The sequence below is a fragment of the Pollicipes pollicipes genome, unplaced genomic scaffold (genome assembly GCF_011947565.3).
Source record: "Pollicipes pollicipes isolate AB1234 unplaced genomic scaffold, Ppol_2.1 Scaffold_4002;HRSCAF=4701_pilon_pilon_pilon, whole genome shotgun sequence".
NCBI classification, from domain to species: Eukaryota; Metazoa; Arthropoda; class Thecostraca; order Pollicipedomorpha; family Pollicipedidae; genus Pollicipes; species Pollicipes pollicipes.
This window is the reverse complement of record NW_023596420.1, coordinates 11131775-11148255: the sequence shown is the minus strand read 5'-3', so window position 1 is coordinate 11148255 and position 16481 is coordinate 11131775. Positions and strand designations below refer to the sequence as shown.

The 16481-nt window shown below is 50.4% G+C and overlaps 1 protein-coding gene across 1 annotated transcript in view; it reads right to left on the bottom strand.

Moving 5' to 3' along the window:
* LOC119093188 (muscle LIM protein Mlp84B) overlaps window positions 1–12764 on the bottom strand; it is a 48556-nt gene extending 35792 nt beyond the window's left edge. The window contains exon 1 of the mRNA XM_037216102.1: window positions 12626–12764. Coding sequence (XP_037071997.1) covers window positions 12626–12646 — 21 coding nt within the window. The 5' untranslated portion in view covers window positions 12647–12764. The remainder of the gene's footprint in view (window positions 1–12625) is intronic.
* Window positions 12765–16481: the final 3717 nt, after the last annotated feature.

Below are 16481 nucleotides of genomic sequence, written 5' to 3'. Positions count from 1 at the left end.
CATCTCATTTGTTTTACGTAAAGCGATCCGCTATTCAATTATCTAGAGCTAAACCATGTTTGGTGTGGTTACGCCACGCCGTTCGGAAACCATTCTGGAAAAACCTTCGGGGGGTCAAATTGATCCCCACCCGAGCGCGCGTTAAATGACGCGTCATTTCGACGCCGGCTTGTCGCCGCAGTAACCAGCGCTGTTTTCCCCTGTTAACAGATCATAGCAGAGGCCTGTTGTTTATTTCAGGACCCCTATTATGCCCTAATCCCCTGGCCCTCATCTACGGCATATGCCATGACGAATGTAAGTGCTGTTCTCATGTTAGGCCGACGCGGAATAATGCAAACAATGTGTCCGATTTGAGTATTGAGTTCAAAAATATGTTTTGGACGTTGTGGGACCGTTTCAGTGGGATGTTGCCAGGTGCGGGGGCTAGTCCAAGCAATTGATTTCAGTAGCCAAAGGAACGGTTGGCTGACGTACAGGACGACGGACTTCACTCACATCACCCAGCTGCGCTCCTATATAATAAAGTATAAGTGTGTGGCATCGAGGCAATTATGCGCCGCTCAAAATTGCGCTAAGACAAGTTGTTGTGCGTGCATGTATATGCGTATGAATGCATCTGTTTTGTGTATTTGCGTACCGTAAAAAGTCGTTTCTGATTTTCTCACCGTGGATGGTGGTTGACCGCACCTCAATTACAGGTTCAAATTGGGATTATCTGCGTACGAAAATCCGCATTCGAGTGTATACAGTTTATTGAATAGCGAATATCCAATATACGAACCCTTATGTATCAAAATTAATGTCATAATGTTATATTATTATATATATGTAGTATATATTATATTCATTATATGCATAGTATTCAAATACGCGTCACAAAAAGTGCGCGCATATTTTTCAGAGCATAAATGCTGTACTTAATGAACATCAAACTTCGGCCTCACTGTGGTGTATTTCATAGGGTTGCGATACTTAACACCAAATTTGAGTCTTATGAACAAAAGGATAGTTTCCATTGCACCACAGTGCTGGTATCTACACCACTAGTATACCATATTACATATTTACCATACTACATATTTACACACATACCATAGATCATATTAAGTTTCAGGACGCGACAGCTCGCCGAGCGTGTTCCATGTCTTTATCACCGACAGCATTTACCGAACATTGCATCCTAAAGATGGAGCGCAGAGAGGTCGAAGATACCATCAAAGGCAAGCAGCAATGTCGTAACTTTCTACAACGCGCTCCAAAAAGTGCTCCACTGGGCACAGTGCGTTCCTTTATGTACGTATGTGGCCAAAATAATATTTATCTTTAAGATCTCTGGCAGCGTTCTTTCTCTTCGCATTGTATGCTTACAGTTTTACAATGCGATCGCTAAATATTTTATTGGGACATTCAGCTGTAGGCATCTGGATATATTCCAAACATTCAAACATAAAAGCAAGCCCGAATGTTCGACCCCCATCAAAAACGTAAAACGAATGGACCGTTTAATCGAGATCATGCTAAAGTTGACTAAGTTTAGATCATCTACTCAGATTTTCTTGCGCGAACTTAGCGTTGTCCCTCTCCTGTCGGCTTACACTCATCCAAACACGATGAAACCGTCGAGCGAAATTCATCCCCACTCGTCAGAGGTGATACTGGAAGATGTCCGAACTAGCCGTCTAAAAATGTATTAGACAGTTCACCCTGTCCCGCGCTCAAACCTCCCTAAGGCACCCAGTTGCCGCCAAGGCTGAGACATGGTTCTGAGGGGGAGGAGAGAAAAGGGAGGGGGAGGGGAGAGAAGGGAGGGGAGGGAAGAATCGGGTCACCCATGCTGAGACATGGTTCTGAGGGGGAGGGGAAAGAAGGGAGGGGGAGGGAAGAATCGGGTCAGCCATGCTGAGACATGGTTCCGAGGGGGAGGGGAGAGGGGGAGGGGGAGGGAAGAATCGGGTCAGCCATGCCTGGACGGCTCGCGGGAGCTGGCCTCTGAAAGACACCCTCAGACTGCGTCGGCGCACGCGACCGACGCAGTAAACAAACTACCCACGTGCCGGGGCCAAGCGCAACAGGTGCGCGTCCAGAATCACCAGAAGACGCGGCGCCGGGCCGGGCAAAATGGGGGCCCCAGCGGGCGACCGCCGCTCCACGCCCGTCTTTGTCCGGGCCGTCTTCAGTGTGGCCGTGCTAGATTTGTGCAGTGAAGCCATAGCTACTGTAAGGCTGTCTGATGTATCAGACAGCCCAACGTGAGGCCGCGCGTTCACTTACCAGTCAACCAGTACTTACGGCCTGTTTTTCATGCCTGGGAGTTATGTTCGATGATGTAATTTGTCAAAGTTCAAACACATTTAAGTCAGTCAGTGGACACAGGAAGTCGGTGGACATGGGAAGTCAGTGGACATGGAAAGACGGCAGACATAGGAATTCAGTGGACATGGGAAGTCAGTGGACATGGGAAGTCCGTGGACATGGGAAGTCAGTGGATATTAGATGTATAGAAACGCTGACAGCCGAATTCCTGCCGTTTGTTTTCTTTCAGTGCTACCGGCAACTTGGTCGGCTTCACTTCCACTATTTACTACACCGTTTACATATAAGACACCCAGTGTGTCTTATGCCAAGGTTTAAGCCAACAGCTCTTAGCCGCAAGCATAATGTCCAGCGACTTTGAGCAACTCTTGATTTCATTGACGCGTTTCACACCGAGATCGCTTCCCTGGGCCTGATGCCCACATCACCTCAACACCGCCAGTCGTGCATCGTCTTCCGCTGCAGGAGCACCGCAGGGCATCCGAGGTTGGCTGCCGTGCAGGCCCCCGTCCCAGTCGACGTCCCCCGTCCGGACCGGCACTGCCAGGAGCTGATGCGTCGAGGCCTGCAGCCGGGACCGGCTCCGTCCGACATCCCGGCGCCGTGTTGGTTTTGGAGCGGCCTCATGCAGCCGAGGCCAGAGCTCCTAACCGAAATACTCTGGACGGGAGAAGCGGCCGGACGCTGCGCTCGCAGCACCGGCGGCGCCGCTGCGGTGACCCGAGAGAGGTCGGGTCACCGGCCTGCTGCTCTGGCGCCCTGCGAGCCGAAGGGACGCTGCCTGACTCGGCCGGCGTTGCCGCCGAACGCCGGAAACAGCTGAGCGGTTGACGACGCAGACGGCGGCGCGGACCGCTGCATGAACGTCTTTGACACGAACGGTGCACTGGGACCGCCTGTCAAGCCGATGCCAGCGCATAAGGGAACATAATTTATCATATGATAATGCTCTACAATCGTGCTTGCCATGACCTCCGATGAACCCATTTGAGGTGCAGTCTGCGCTGGGCGGATTGTCAACATTTTGACTTAAACCAGAGAAAGTGTAAACTTGCGAGGGTCAATGAGATGCGTGCGATTTAAAGCGATTGTAAATGCTAGACCTATGTTCACCTTGCATTTGCAGAGCCCTGCGTGGTGAGCTGTATAATGTAACTAAAAACTTTGCCTTCACTCTTTACTTACTTTGCCTTCACTATTTACTTACTTTGCCTTCACTATTTACTTACTTTGCCTTACCTTTGCGTTTGATTTACTTTGCCTTTCATATTTGGTGTCAACTACTAGCTTAATGGAAGTTAATAGATGAAAACATTCCATTGGTGCATTGTTATTGTCTATGATTTCATATTAGAATATTGACAATAGAGCGTGCGATGTGACTTACCCGAGACCATCACTGAGAAGCTACCGTGTGGTGCAAAGTGTCACCTCGGTTGCACAGTTAGGTAATTCGCGTACTAGCCTTGGTGTGAGATCTTTAATGCACATCTGACCACGATAGGTTCTCCCCGTTCGGCTCCTTCCCAAGAGGCAGCAGCAGCTCAGTAGGGATCGTCCTGCCGCAGACTAACGCTAAGCGAATCAGTTACCGCAGCCACTATTCGCGGACTTGGACTGCCTTCAAATCGATCCTGCAGTCTGGCTGTCCTCACTCGGTGACACCCAGTGGCCCGGCTGTCCTGACACAGTGGTACATTGTCATTGGACTCCACACCACCTTCCGCTGATTCGAAGGCAATCCACCAGGCGACGGATGCGTGCACGTAAAGCGTGCTCAATCGTCCCTTACCCGAGTAAAAAAAAAAAAACGCCGGCGGGCATGAGCTGGCGTCACTTGCGGCAGACGCCAGCTGGCGCAGCGCTTGCCGTGACGTCCCCGCCTCAGCGGCTGCCGCTCGCGCCAGCCGACCGGCGCTAAAACCAGCCGGAGCCGGCGGAGCATGGCTCCACGGCGCTGGCGCTGGCGCTGGCCAGTCAGCACTGCCAGCTCACCGCCACCCGGGTACCGAAAAACAAACCCCAAGGCCGCGGCGTGTGTCACCTCCGTCTAAGTATAGTGACGGCCGTCCCAGTCGGTCAGAGGCGAGCTTTTTGGGTACTTTGGCCGGCCGGTGCGGCCAAATTTAGAGCTGGGTCCGGCCTCTCGGAAGCGCGTTGTCCAGCACGGCGTCCGGCGTGCCCCTGGTGACCGATGGAGTCGCGCCAGGGGTTCTAGACATGACGACGCATCTCGCAGGAATCTCACGAATTTTGCCAGAGGGGCAAAGGTGTCGTTAAAAGGAATGTTTGGTGCGTACAACTCAGCTTTGTTTTCTGTGGTTATTTATGTTTAGGCTGAGCCTAGCTTATCTGCTCTAATAACTACCTTATCCACCATGTGTCACCTGGTGGGCAATGAACTGTAATCCTTAAATAGACAGATAGTTTATTCTGCTTTGGGATGACGTGTATGTGTTCGACTCTCGAGTTTAGGACGTGCGGTCTTCCCGAAAATGAGAGCATGCTTGGACGGGAAGGATGAATACCATGAGTTAACTCAGAGCTCGGACACCACACCGATAATATGGTCTACCGTTTATCGACGTTGCGACAACGGCAATATGTAAATTTTGTCGAGACAGGTAGCGTTGACAATGGACAGCATGGCAACATTTGTCGGCACTGATATAAATTTGCAGCGTTAACTTTCAAACGTTCGAAGCGCTGGACTATGATGGGGCTCACCATGCATAATTTGACGGCGCGGTCTGCTATGGCTTTGTCACGTTGTAGAAAACACTTAATGGTTGTGTTTTCTAGCCCGGGGAGACCCAGGAGCCTGACACCAGCAGGATGATCGGGCACAACGCCACGACACAGCAGCGCATGTTACAAGCGCACCTGTAATGCATGCTGGTCGTGCTACATAATGCATATGCCGCTCAAGGAAAGGATGGCATGAAACGTTCAACCTACCCATACTCTTCGCTCAAAGCTGCGGTTTTTTAGACACCACGGCATAGTGATATTGTTGCCTCCAAAATTAGCTTTAGTGAGCAGGGGCGTAAGTTTAAGCTGTTTCGGCCGTCAGTAACCCCTTCAAACGGGGGATAAAAAGGGGCCAATGCAGCGGCTATCCTCGATAAACACCAACACCGAGACTTATCTATCATCTGTCCCTCACAGGGAACACAAACTGAGACTGTGCGAGGCTTGGGGCGAGGCCTCACCCACGTGGCTGGAAGCCTCTTGCGGTGTTCCACGTCCGGAGCGGCCTCCTGGCCGTTCTCCTAGGCGATGAGAGGCTGACGCATGCCTGACGTCACCAGCATACCTCCGGTGAGGAGAGACGGTGCTGGCGCATAGGATGGGTGGTAAATGAACAGAAGTGGGCGCATGTTGCGCTACTTTGTTATTGTTTATTACCAACGTTACTATAGTTTTTAGTGCCGGGATAGAAGACGCGGATCCAATGTATTTTACCACCCTTCTATTTATCGGCTTATTGTATAGCACCAACAGGGAAAATGTGGCGTAATACAGCAGTGGTGAGATCGAGCACTTAAGTTGCATTCTAGTGCATGATCATAATTTTTCGACCATGGAAACTCTTTAATGGCGTCATCGCCAGGATTAGTGCGGACCAGTCGGCGGTCTGACTTCGCACCTGCAGCTCCCGGCGCCTCTAGCCGCACCACTGCGCGTCTCGCTCTCGGAGACAAATGACCGCTGCTGGCAGCGTCCCGCGCCGGCCGTGTAACTCCCGTTCGCAGAGGCATGACAAACGGTCCCACGGGCCCGGCGCCGCGGCTCGAGCGGGCCGGAGACGCCGCGGCGATCGCGACGGCGCGGCGCAGTGAGTCAGCCGCGCGCCGCCTCCAGAGCCGGCGCCGCCCTCGAGCGCCGAGCTGACTCAGGCGCCTTTTCTGGAGCGCACGCCAGGCCGATAGATGGCGGACCGGGCGCGGCCGGTGTCGGTTACCGTGCAGGCGCCGGCGCATGTTGAGCCTGCCGCCTAATAGGGGCTCGGCGGCCCCCTGCCCGCGCCGCTGCCAGCCAGGGTGCCGCCGGAGCCGCTTTTTGTTCGGCAGATCCAGCGGTCCAGCGGGGAGCGGGCGCGACAGTCGGCCGAATCAGCCGGACTGGCTGGGGGCCGACCGTCACCGCCACCGCCGCCGCCGCCGCCGCCACCGCCGCCGCTGGCTGGCTGCTATGGTACGACGCCGTTGATGCGAAGGTGTTGTGACCAGGCCATGATTCTCGATGAATCTTCTAGTTTCGGTCCGCGAAGAAAGGGAATGTCGGATCCGCCGCACCCCGCGATACCGCCAGAGACATCTACAGCAGTCATACCCCACGTGTCTGAGAAACCCCTCGTGATGGCAAGAAGGAAACACAACCTTCTGTGTCACCTAGATTGAAAACTTCTCCAGTCCTGCACCCTGACGGGAAATGCCAACTTGACGCTCAATTATGTGGCTGAGCGACGGACAATGCAGGACGGCCTCAAACAGCTGTGTGCAAACAGCAAACAGGTGATTCAGACAGCTGTGTGCCATTCGAGTAAAGCTGACAGGAAAGTTGAAAAAGGCAGGTGGTGTCAGTAGCGCAGGCAGGGGGCACAGCGGGCACGTGCTCCCTTCCCCCTTAGGTTCCGAGGTGCCCTTCGGTCCCCTCGGAGCATGCGATTAAGGGACCGATTGGAGGGCGAGGGCTAGAAGGGCCTGAAAGACAGGCCGGAGGTCGCATTCAGGGACCCAGGCCCGCAGGGCCAGGCACTCTAATGCCAGCCAGAGGGCCCCGCGTGCTGATCAGGGGCCCACTGAGTCGGTACGGGCCTATATTTTGGTCAGACACCACCAGCAACGCACGGTCGGCTCGATGGCGGCATGGGTCCAAGGACCCATTCCCCAACCAAAGTCAAAGAGCAATGTGATATGAAATGTCCCTCTAAATGGCTTTTTGGATCGGCAAAGGGGGTCGCGCAACAACGACCATCGCAAAATGATGTTTCCGAATTTCTTTCAAAATCAAGTCGTCCGGTTCAAAGATCACAACGGGCGAATAACTTTTTTCGAACTTTATGGTTGTTCTCTGGACAGCTTAACAGTTACAGAAACACAAAAATAGATATTTTAGCCTACTCTTCCAGTTCCACCACCAGATTCCCAGGACTACTTCGCGGTGCTGTACAAGCCAATCTGTTAGTAACGTCAATCTAAAAATCACATACGTGAAATATGCGCCCCGAGTATGACCACATGTGCAATTTTGTGTACTTAAACGCTCAAAGGTGCTTCATTCAAACGCATCATCATTTTCGTCCACCTGCTGGCTACGGCCTAGCGCTGGTCGCAGGGATGACGGCCCGCGGTCGCCGGTGAATGCAACGCCTGGCGTCGAAGTTTTTATTGCTGAGATATGCGAGCGCGCTTGCTCAAAATTACGTTACACAATTTGCATCACTAACCACGATTCTGGCTGAATGTTGAACATATCCAGTTAAACATGGCTTGACCGAGTAATCCACATTTTGGAAGCCTTTTGATCGTTAAGATACTTTTGCGGGGTTCTTGGTATCCTTGCACAACCCAGATAAAAACTCTGACAACGTTTTTGCGTCCTCATCATATCAGAAAGAATCCACTGAACTGTTGCAGGAGGAAAAGCGCCATCGATTTATTTCATGCAGTCACGCATGACTTTTTCAGTTCATTGACTTAAGAAACTCCAGGTAGAACTGATTTTGCGGCAGCGCCCGGCTCCCATTTCAATTATAGAAGGTAAAAATGTGTAAGGTCTATATATATATATATATATATATATATATATATATATATATATATATAAAGTGTGTGTGTGTGTGTGTGTGTGTGTGTGTGTGTGTGTGTGTGTGTGTGTGTGTGTGTGTGTGTGTGTGTGTGTGTGTGTGTGTGTGTGTGTGTGTGTGTGTGTGTGTGTGTGTGTGTGTGTGTGTGTGTGTGTGTGTGTGTGTGTGTGTGTGTGTGTGGTGTGTGTGTGTGTGTGTGTGTGTGTGTGTGTGTGTGTGTGTGTGTGTGTGTGTGTGTGTGTGTGTGTGTGTGTGCGCGCGTGCGCGCGCGCGTGCGTGCGTGCGTGCGTGCGTGGTCTAAGAACGACATGTCCCCATTAACAAATGGGCCGTACCCAGCGATTTTGTTTTGGGGGAGGGCCTTTATCATCCCTGTGCCCCTCCCGTTTACCAAGGCTCTGGTTGTATTTTTGGATGGTGTACATACGTAGCAACTACACCACGACAGTAGCACGAGCTGCAGAGTTCCACAACTTACATCCAAACTTACGTACTGAATGGTGTTGATGCACAGATGTGCACAAAATGGTTCACATATATTGTAAATGAATACAATGTCTACTAAAAGAAACACCAGCGGCAGCAAAGTGTATCATTTCTTGAAGTATCCACCAGCCATGTCTTAAATGTCTATTCAAACTCGCGTGCATGCATACATTTTCCAAAGATTCATGCCCAACCCAATCCAGCCGTTACTCATCAACACGGGAACCTATGGGTTTGCCCAGTCTACGGAGGTCCTACTCCCTCGTCGGCGGGAACATTGAGTACACCAACCATCCTGTCAGAGAGCTTTACCTATTCCTGTCAAATGATCTTAACAATGGCTTCGGAGGGCGTTTGCTTACGTTAACAGACTGAAAACATCGCTTCCATTGTTCATGCCACCAAACAGATGTCAGCCAAGACGCATCCACAGTGAAGCAGAGCTGGATCAAGAAGCTATGAGAACCCCTCCCCTGTCGACTGCGCCGCACTCCTAAAGCCGAGGACATACACTGACAGCATGCAACTACATTGCCCGGGGCGTCTCTCCCTCGCGTCTCGTCTCATCGGGGCTCGATAGTGTTGTGTTGTCTCTTACTCCCCCAGCACCCACATCCTGCTTGCTCGTTCTCCTCCAAGAATCGTGACTCTGTTGTTGGCAGCCATCGACGGGGCACGGCAGCCATTCACCACACGGCGGCGCTCAGGGCACGCAGGTCAAATGCCTCAGAGAGTGCGCACCGCGAATGCACGTATGACGAGTGCGACAAGCCAGGCTGGCTGTAACACTGCCATCCCTTCCTTCCTCCTCCGTTACTTCATAACCTTCAAAAGACTCTCACTAGTCCATAGCGCTCCAGCCAGCTCGCTTGTTTTGAAGGTGTTTTTCCTTCATTGTGTAAACAAGCACCTGATGGCCACTCTTCTCTAAGTTAAACATGCGGGCTTTGTCAAGCCAACTCGTTTCGGCTTGAACAAACAGTTTTTCTGCAAGCCATGGGCAGCTGCTCGTTTTTGTACCGCGGCTGCCCTTTGACGTCGGAGCTCTGTTGTCAGCCACCGCGATCGGGAGCGGCCCTCTAGTGGATTGGACGTACTGCCACCTAGGACAGCGAATGTGCGCTCAGCCCATCGGCAGCGTGAGCTACACGTCCACAGTGCAGGAGACTGCGTAAGAATGAGGCTTAATTCTCAACAGCGCAGGCTCAATATCAACCAGCTTGATCAGATTATCTATGCACTTTGCGATGTACCTAAGTTCCTGATGATAAAAAGAAAGCACGTGAGGATAGTCCTGCTTTCTTACAGCAGTCCACCTGGAGGGCTTCGTCGCACCAACGGTCTATCCGTCCCGCAAAGCCGGCAGTTCCACTCACGCTAAGCCATGAGTGGCTGTCCTACCATTAGATAGATTAGACGGCTTTTTAAGAAGATTTTTGGTCACCCACTGATGAGTGGGAACAAACCTCAAGACTCGGTTAAGTGTTTTCTTTAAAAAAACATTCAGTTTTTTTCTGTAGGACACCAACAACTTTTTAGACAAGGCTTGTAATGATTCGCAGGATAAAGGGTTATCAGAGGGCAGCATTTTCTTCAGGGTACATGTTAATTTATGTGACAAAATGCCAGTCAATGAGGCTATCACTACCGTGAAAGCTAAGGTAGACAAACATTTCAACAAAATTGGTGCTTTCGGTCCATCAAAAGATCAAAAGATCTGCGGTCTTTTAGAACACTGTCTCCAGAATAATGTTTTCTCGTTCGGAGATGACTTCTACCGACAAAAATTGGAAATATCAATGGGGGAGCCCATGCGTTCCTCCTCCGGCGATGACACTCTTAGACCAATTTGAAACGAAGGCCCTGGCCGCCAGCCCATAAAAACCAATTTTCTTGGCTAGATACATCGATGGTTATGCAGGGACACGGACGCACGGACAGCGTGCCCTCGAACGGTTTTTACAGTTCATGAACAGACAGCATCCAAATGTAGCTCTTACGATGGAGCATACAGGGGGCGGAAAGGGGGTCCCCTTTTTGGACACGCTAGTCGCGGTGGAAAGGAGGAACAGCCGCGCAACTTTAGAAGCGGATCTCTTTATCAAGCTCACCAACTCTGTTATGATTCTGCACTGCGAATCTGCATATTCAACTTCTACTAAGCACAAAAAAATTCGTATCATGTCCCATAGGGCTGATGAGTCCCACAGGAACTCATCAAGTAATGAAAAGGAAGGTGCATAAACAGAATATGGGCTTTGCTTTTGGGTAATGGATATTCTCCGCGACTTTTAGATAGAATGTTGGAAGAAGTAAAAAAGTCTGGAGCGAGTGGCGGGCTGGGTGGTGGGAGGCGAGAACGCGCCCTATCGGAAGACGGATTCTTATCTTTCGGTGGCCATTTTTTGGCAAAACACGCCCAGGCTGAAATCGAGGGAGGTAGGACCCTCAGCATCTTTTAGGGCTCAAAGTCATCTACAGAGCACAGGACCACCCAGACTGGAAAATAAGTGAATATATTTTTATAGAAAGTCGGCGATCAAGCCTCAACATACAGGGCTCATCATGGCCGGTTACGCGAAAGTGACATGTGCCTTTATGTGTGATGTGTGCTAGCTTAAAATCGTTTACACGGGTAAGTGACGCCTGACGCATGCCGTGTGATGCCTGTTCAATCGAAAGCACTTGCATGTATAACTGATGATCGATGTGTGATGGCTGTTTACTTTAAGCTCGCATGTTTGAATGAAGTGTCATGCGTGATGCCTAGTTGCTTGAATTCATTTGCATGTACACGCATGTTCGCGTATTCTAATTCTTAGATAGGCACTGTATCATGGTAATGGCTGGCAATTGCTTTTTCTTTCATTCCCTGAATGTTGGTGTCCCGTAAAAACTGTGGTTTGCTGTTTCAAAACAAAAAGCAAAAAAGTCGAGTAGGATCATCAGCAGGCGATTTTGAAATCACCTCTCCTATTGTTTCGATTAAGACATGTCGAAAAATCGATCCGACCGTACCTCCATTCTCCTGATTTTTCCAAGGAATAAGGATATTACTTCTGTCTTATCTTGTTGACCCTTTCTTTTGTCCAGCTTTTGTTAGCAGGTAGTGTAAACGTAATTCACGAAGACATGAAGTCACGAGCGCTACCTGTAACCAAACTTCCTATAGTGCTGACATCTGTGTAGGTTGCCTGCACTGCCCCTGTTGCTATATTTGTATTGCACTCACCATCGTACGCTTCCATGGAAGCTATGGGAGCATGGATTTCGGATTGGACCAGAAAAATAATCCGAGTATTTGAAATCAATATGCTTGCAGTTGTAGCGCCAGATCACAAGCAATTATCTAGCACATTGATTTTGTGTCTGCTGCTCTGCTGCTGTCATCTGCGTCTTTTCTTGTCATATGTGTGCTGCCATCTATTTTGGAACGCATAGGCATTGGAATGCTTCATTACCCTTTTGTTATTGCGAAGGACCTGTCTGAGCTGTCACGTAGGGCACAGGAGCTGCCACATAGCACAACTGTGCTTTTCCAAATGGGCAGATGTAAATCAACACAAGTTTCAGCCACGCGTTGACACGTTAAGTAGCTCCAACACCGGATTTAATGTTTGTCCTCTGCTGCCAGTATCATCTGTAAACCATGCGCATACGCTCAGAGCATCGTTGGAATATTTTCCCTCAGATGCCGAAGCGCGTGTCATCCCGTCCACGCGCGTCTGTCAGCTTCACTCTTTATTCGCGGTAGAGGAATGGAGAGGAACAGCATGGAGGTTGTTCAAGGGAAACCGCTAGCGAGTGAACATTTTCACACGGTGATGCCGAGGTGGGCACTGTCTCTCAAGTTTCATTTTCGGAAATGGTGTTCTCTTTCCCACCCGGCTCTTCCAGAGATTAAAGGCCGAATTGACCGACCCACCCACTGTCCGAAAATTGCTGGCGCTATAGCTCGGCAATGTCTGGATTATATTTGAACAAAATCAAATTATCAACATTTGTACTTACTGTGTTGTTCTCAAAACACATTGCCGTTGTTTATGTAAGCTTGACCGAGATTTTCTGAAGAGAGTGCTTGGGACGTTTTCCGCAAGAAGCCTCCGCTCCGCTGTACGCCGACATCTCGGGAACGCCCGCACTCCCCCTGCTCCGCTCCAACAGTCCCGCTCCCCGCGGCCCGGCGACCCGACCACGACACGGGTCACGTGGTCCCGGACCAATCGCCGCACGCCACGCTGGCTGCGCCCTGGCGCGGCGCGCCGGCCAAGGTGACCCCAGCCGGCGGTTCAAGCAAACGGACCGCTGAACCGGCTCACCGGTTCGGCGGCCCTGGCCGAACCGGGCAGCCTGCCCAGCCCAATTATGCTGTGTTATGCAGTTATGCGGACTCCTCACATGAGAAGCACTCTAAGCGCGTTTTTGTATTGACTTGATGTGTCACTACACATTGTCATGCTTTGTCATGCTTGGTCATGCTTTACTGCATCTCACAATAAAGACTGTTTTGCTCATTTCAGTCATCTGGTAGCGGCCTGTTTGCAGCCTGTTCTGCATTACACGGTGAAAATACCCACTTCTTCATCTCAGGCAAACCCATACCAAATCGCTGGATGTCTTTAGTCGACCCGTCATCGTGGTCTCGCGCCAGTCACGATGCCAACAGTAGTACGTACGCAGGATAACTGAGGTCATATAATTTTAAGAAAAGCATGTATTAGCTCATAAACTTGCGCAAATAAAATCGCCTCATTTGGGCAAGCATTTCAAATGCAACTAAGGTACTTATCTGGTGTACCCAAGGCCAACCTGATTTTGCCTGGCGTATGTGTGCGGTTCGAAAACCGCAAACAAAGGTGTTTTCTTGGAGGAATGGAGGACCATAATTCATGTTACCCCACACGTAATTTTATCATCTACTGTTACGCCCTCTCTGGTGTCAAGTTTTGTTTCTGTGCCTGATTTAGCTGGTTCTGAATGTGCAGGTTTGTGTCTCTGTTTGTGTCTGATTAAGGGAACGGGACGCACGTCGCTGTGCTGTCTTTTGTGGAGCGTTAGCGCTTGCAGAGGCTATCTTGGCGCTTAGGGGCAGTGGCGCAACCTGGATTCGAGCCCTGGCCCCACGCGGGGGCCGAAAATGTCAATCTCTCGACCATTCCGACCGCTGATATCGCCTGTTCACTGCACTTCACCCGTTCAACGATCCGCCGCGCTTCAAAGTTCCACGTGTTTCTGGCTCTTATCGCCCTTCGCTACGGCGCACGTGGTGGACCGCGACCGTGTTCTCAGATAAGATAACCTGGCCTGATACCGTGCTGCGGCGCTGGCGGCGTATGCGACGCCTGTGAACTGGCGCTGACTGGCAGGTGTGTTTGGAGGTAAGCCACGTCATCCATTGCATCCAGGAGTGAGAGCGTCAGTGTTGTCTCGATTGCTCTCGGCAGACGGCCATGTTAAGCGGACTAATTGTCACCCAGTTTATTGCAGTGTGTTCTCTGGGATCGCTCAGAGAAGAAAACCTCATCGTGTATACTCGTGCATGGCCTTGAGGACAATGCTGCTATCAAGTTATGAAAACTGTTTTATTGCTAAGTGTTCGCATCATTTTGCAGACAGCCAGCTTCCCACACGCACGCATGTTTTCCAATGTGCCCAGTTGGGGAGAGATTGAGGTGGTCAATGCAGTCTGTTTCTTTTTTCTACAAATAATCCTAGTTGGAAAAGTATCTGACCACAGTGTTTATGTGCGTAATGATATATGAATATGATATGTGCATAAAGGTATGTACATAATGAAACATGGCATGCAGCTACGAGGGAGCGGGAAGAACTAAATATGTTATGACATGTCACATGATACAACCATAATATTTTATAAAAAGCTGGCTGTACGGGTACCGATCGACTATTTCTGGGTTCTCGGTGCCGTATCACCATCTCCATACGCCGTGCCCCCCCCCCCCCCCCCCCTGATTTCCTCCCCCTCCCGTCCTCAGGCCACTCCCCGGCGAGCTGTGACGTCAGAGTGCAGCCAGCCCGCGCCGGCCAGGCGCTGGCTAAAAATATCGTCTCGGAGGCGGCGGTGTCGGTCGGCCAGCCGGCCGCGCCGCACGGCCCGACGACGTGCTCAGGGGCCCCGTGAGAACGCTGGCGCTGCACTGTTCCGCGACGTCGAAGTGCCGGCTGCCGTAGTGGAAGGCGACGCTGGATGTGCGCGGACGCTGCCGGTGCCCGGGTCGGCATGGGCTGCATCAGCTCCTACTGTTCTCAGGGGACCTACGACGTCGTAGATGGTGAGCACGAGACACGGCGTTGTTTCGCGCATACGGAAATGCGACGAGATGGTCTTTTTGAGGAATCGTTAAACAAATGAAGGGAGTTGCATTTTGCGTTCAAACACTTGTTTGTCCAGAATCAAGGTGAATGAAATACGCGTTTATGAATGAAATGTGCATTGTGTGGGTGGCGATATTAACACGCTTACCTGCGCCACCATTCATTGCATGTGTTTACTGGCTGGTTCGGATGTGAGCATATCGGTAATAGCTGCGATAAACATTGATCAATATTTTGGCAGCCATGTCACATCAAGTGATGATCTTGGCTTCGATTGTTTGCCCATGCCATGATCAGCGCAGGAAAGAGTCTGTCAAATATTCCTTGGCCAAAAAACATTGCCATCGAGATGCAGATTAATGCTTTGTCCACGGAATGACCTTTGCGCAAATTGATTTATGCTGCTTGCTTACATTACCCCTTATTTGCGTTCTAAAAAAAAATCCTGGAGTACAGTGCTGATATGCTTTATTCTTGATCTTTCTTGACGTCCATGCCTATGCATATTTCATTAAAACAGCTGTGAACCTTTTCATACGCGCGTCAGTCTAACAAGGTGATGGCAGATATGATTGTACCACCATGTACATTCATTACGGCGAGTCAAGGCGAATGGAGCTCATTTCCCCTGGAACCTAAACGAATGTATCTTATCAGATTATTGTAATATCCTGCCATCCGAGTCTGTCCGACAGGGTGCACCGATCGCTGCGTTCATTCATGTTTGCATTGGCATATAAAGTTACCAGATAGTAGCATATTCTGCTGGAATATCGGCCAGCTTTGTATCTTGCAAGATCTGACCATTTTAGTCGACAAGGTCGGTCAATTACTGTTCGCACTTTTGGTCACGGATGGAAGTATTGGGCGAATGCAAATATGCTGGCTGTGCGTTGCTAACAACAGACCGGGCTGTGGATCGGTAATAACCATGTCCCACTTTTTGAGACTTCGACTACAGCGTGCTGTATTGCAGGACGCTTTCGGGAAAGATGGCATTGGCCGTTTCCCCGCTCATTATCGGGGCACCTGTGCTTCGGACAGCGCTGAGATTGCCTAACGCGTTGTAAGATGTGCATTCGCTGACACCTTGCAGCTGGCTTCAAGTCTCTGCGTGCCCCGTTTACTGAGATCTGACATCAGTTATGAAAAAGACATCCGCTCGAAGACGGATGATTCCATAGCTTGAACACAGATACACCCCGCGAACATCACATCCACCTTTGCTGGTATGACGGATCATTCTTGTCCCTGCCAGTGTGAGTGTTCTGTTGTGGCACCTAGTCCCCGATGTGTAGACATGCGTTCCACCAGTTTTATAGCCTTTTGCAATTTAATAGCTCACGTTAACCATGTCGTTGCAATGGGTAGTTTAAGTCTTCGTGACATTGTTCAACGTTTTATAAATAAGCTGCCTGATCAAAACTGCCTGCATTTAAAACACGTTCAATCATTACAGCATTTACATATTTCTGTTCCATATTTTTCAGGTTTGTGCCGCCTTTTGGTACAAACTTCATGTCCATTGAAT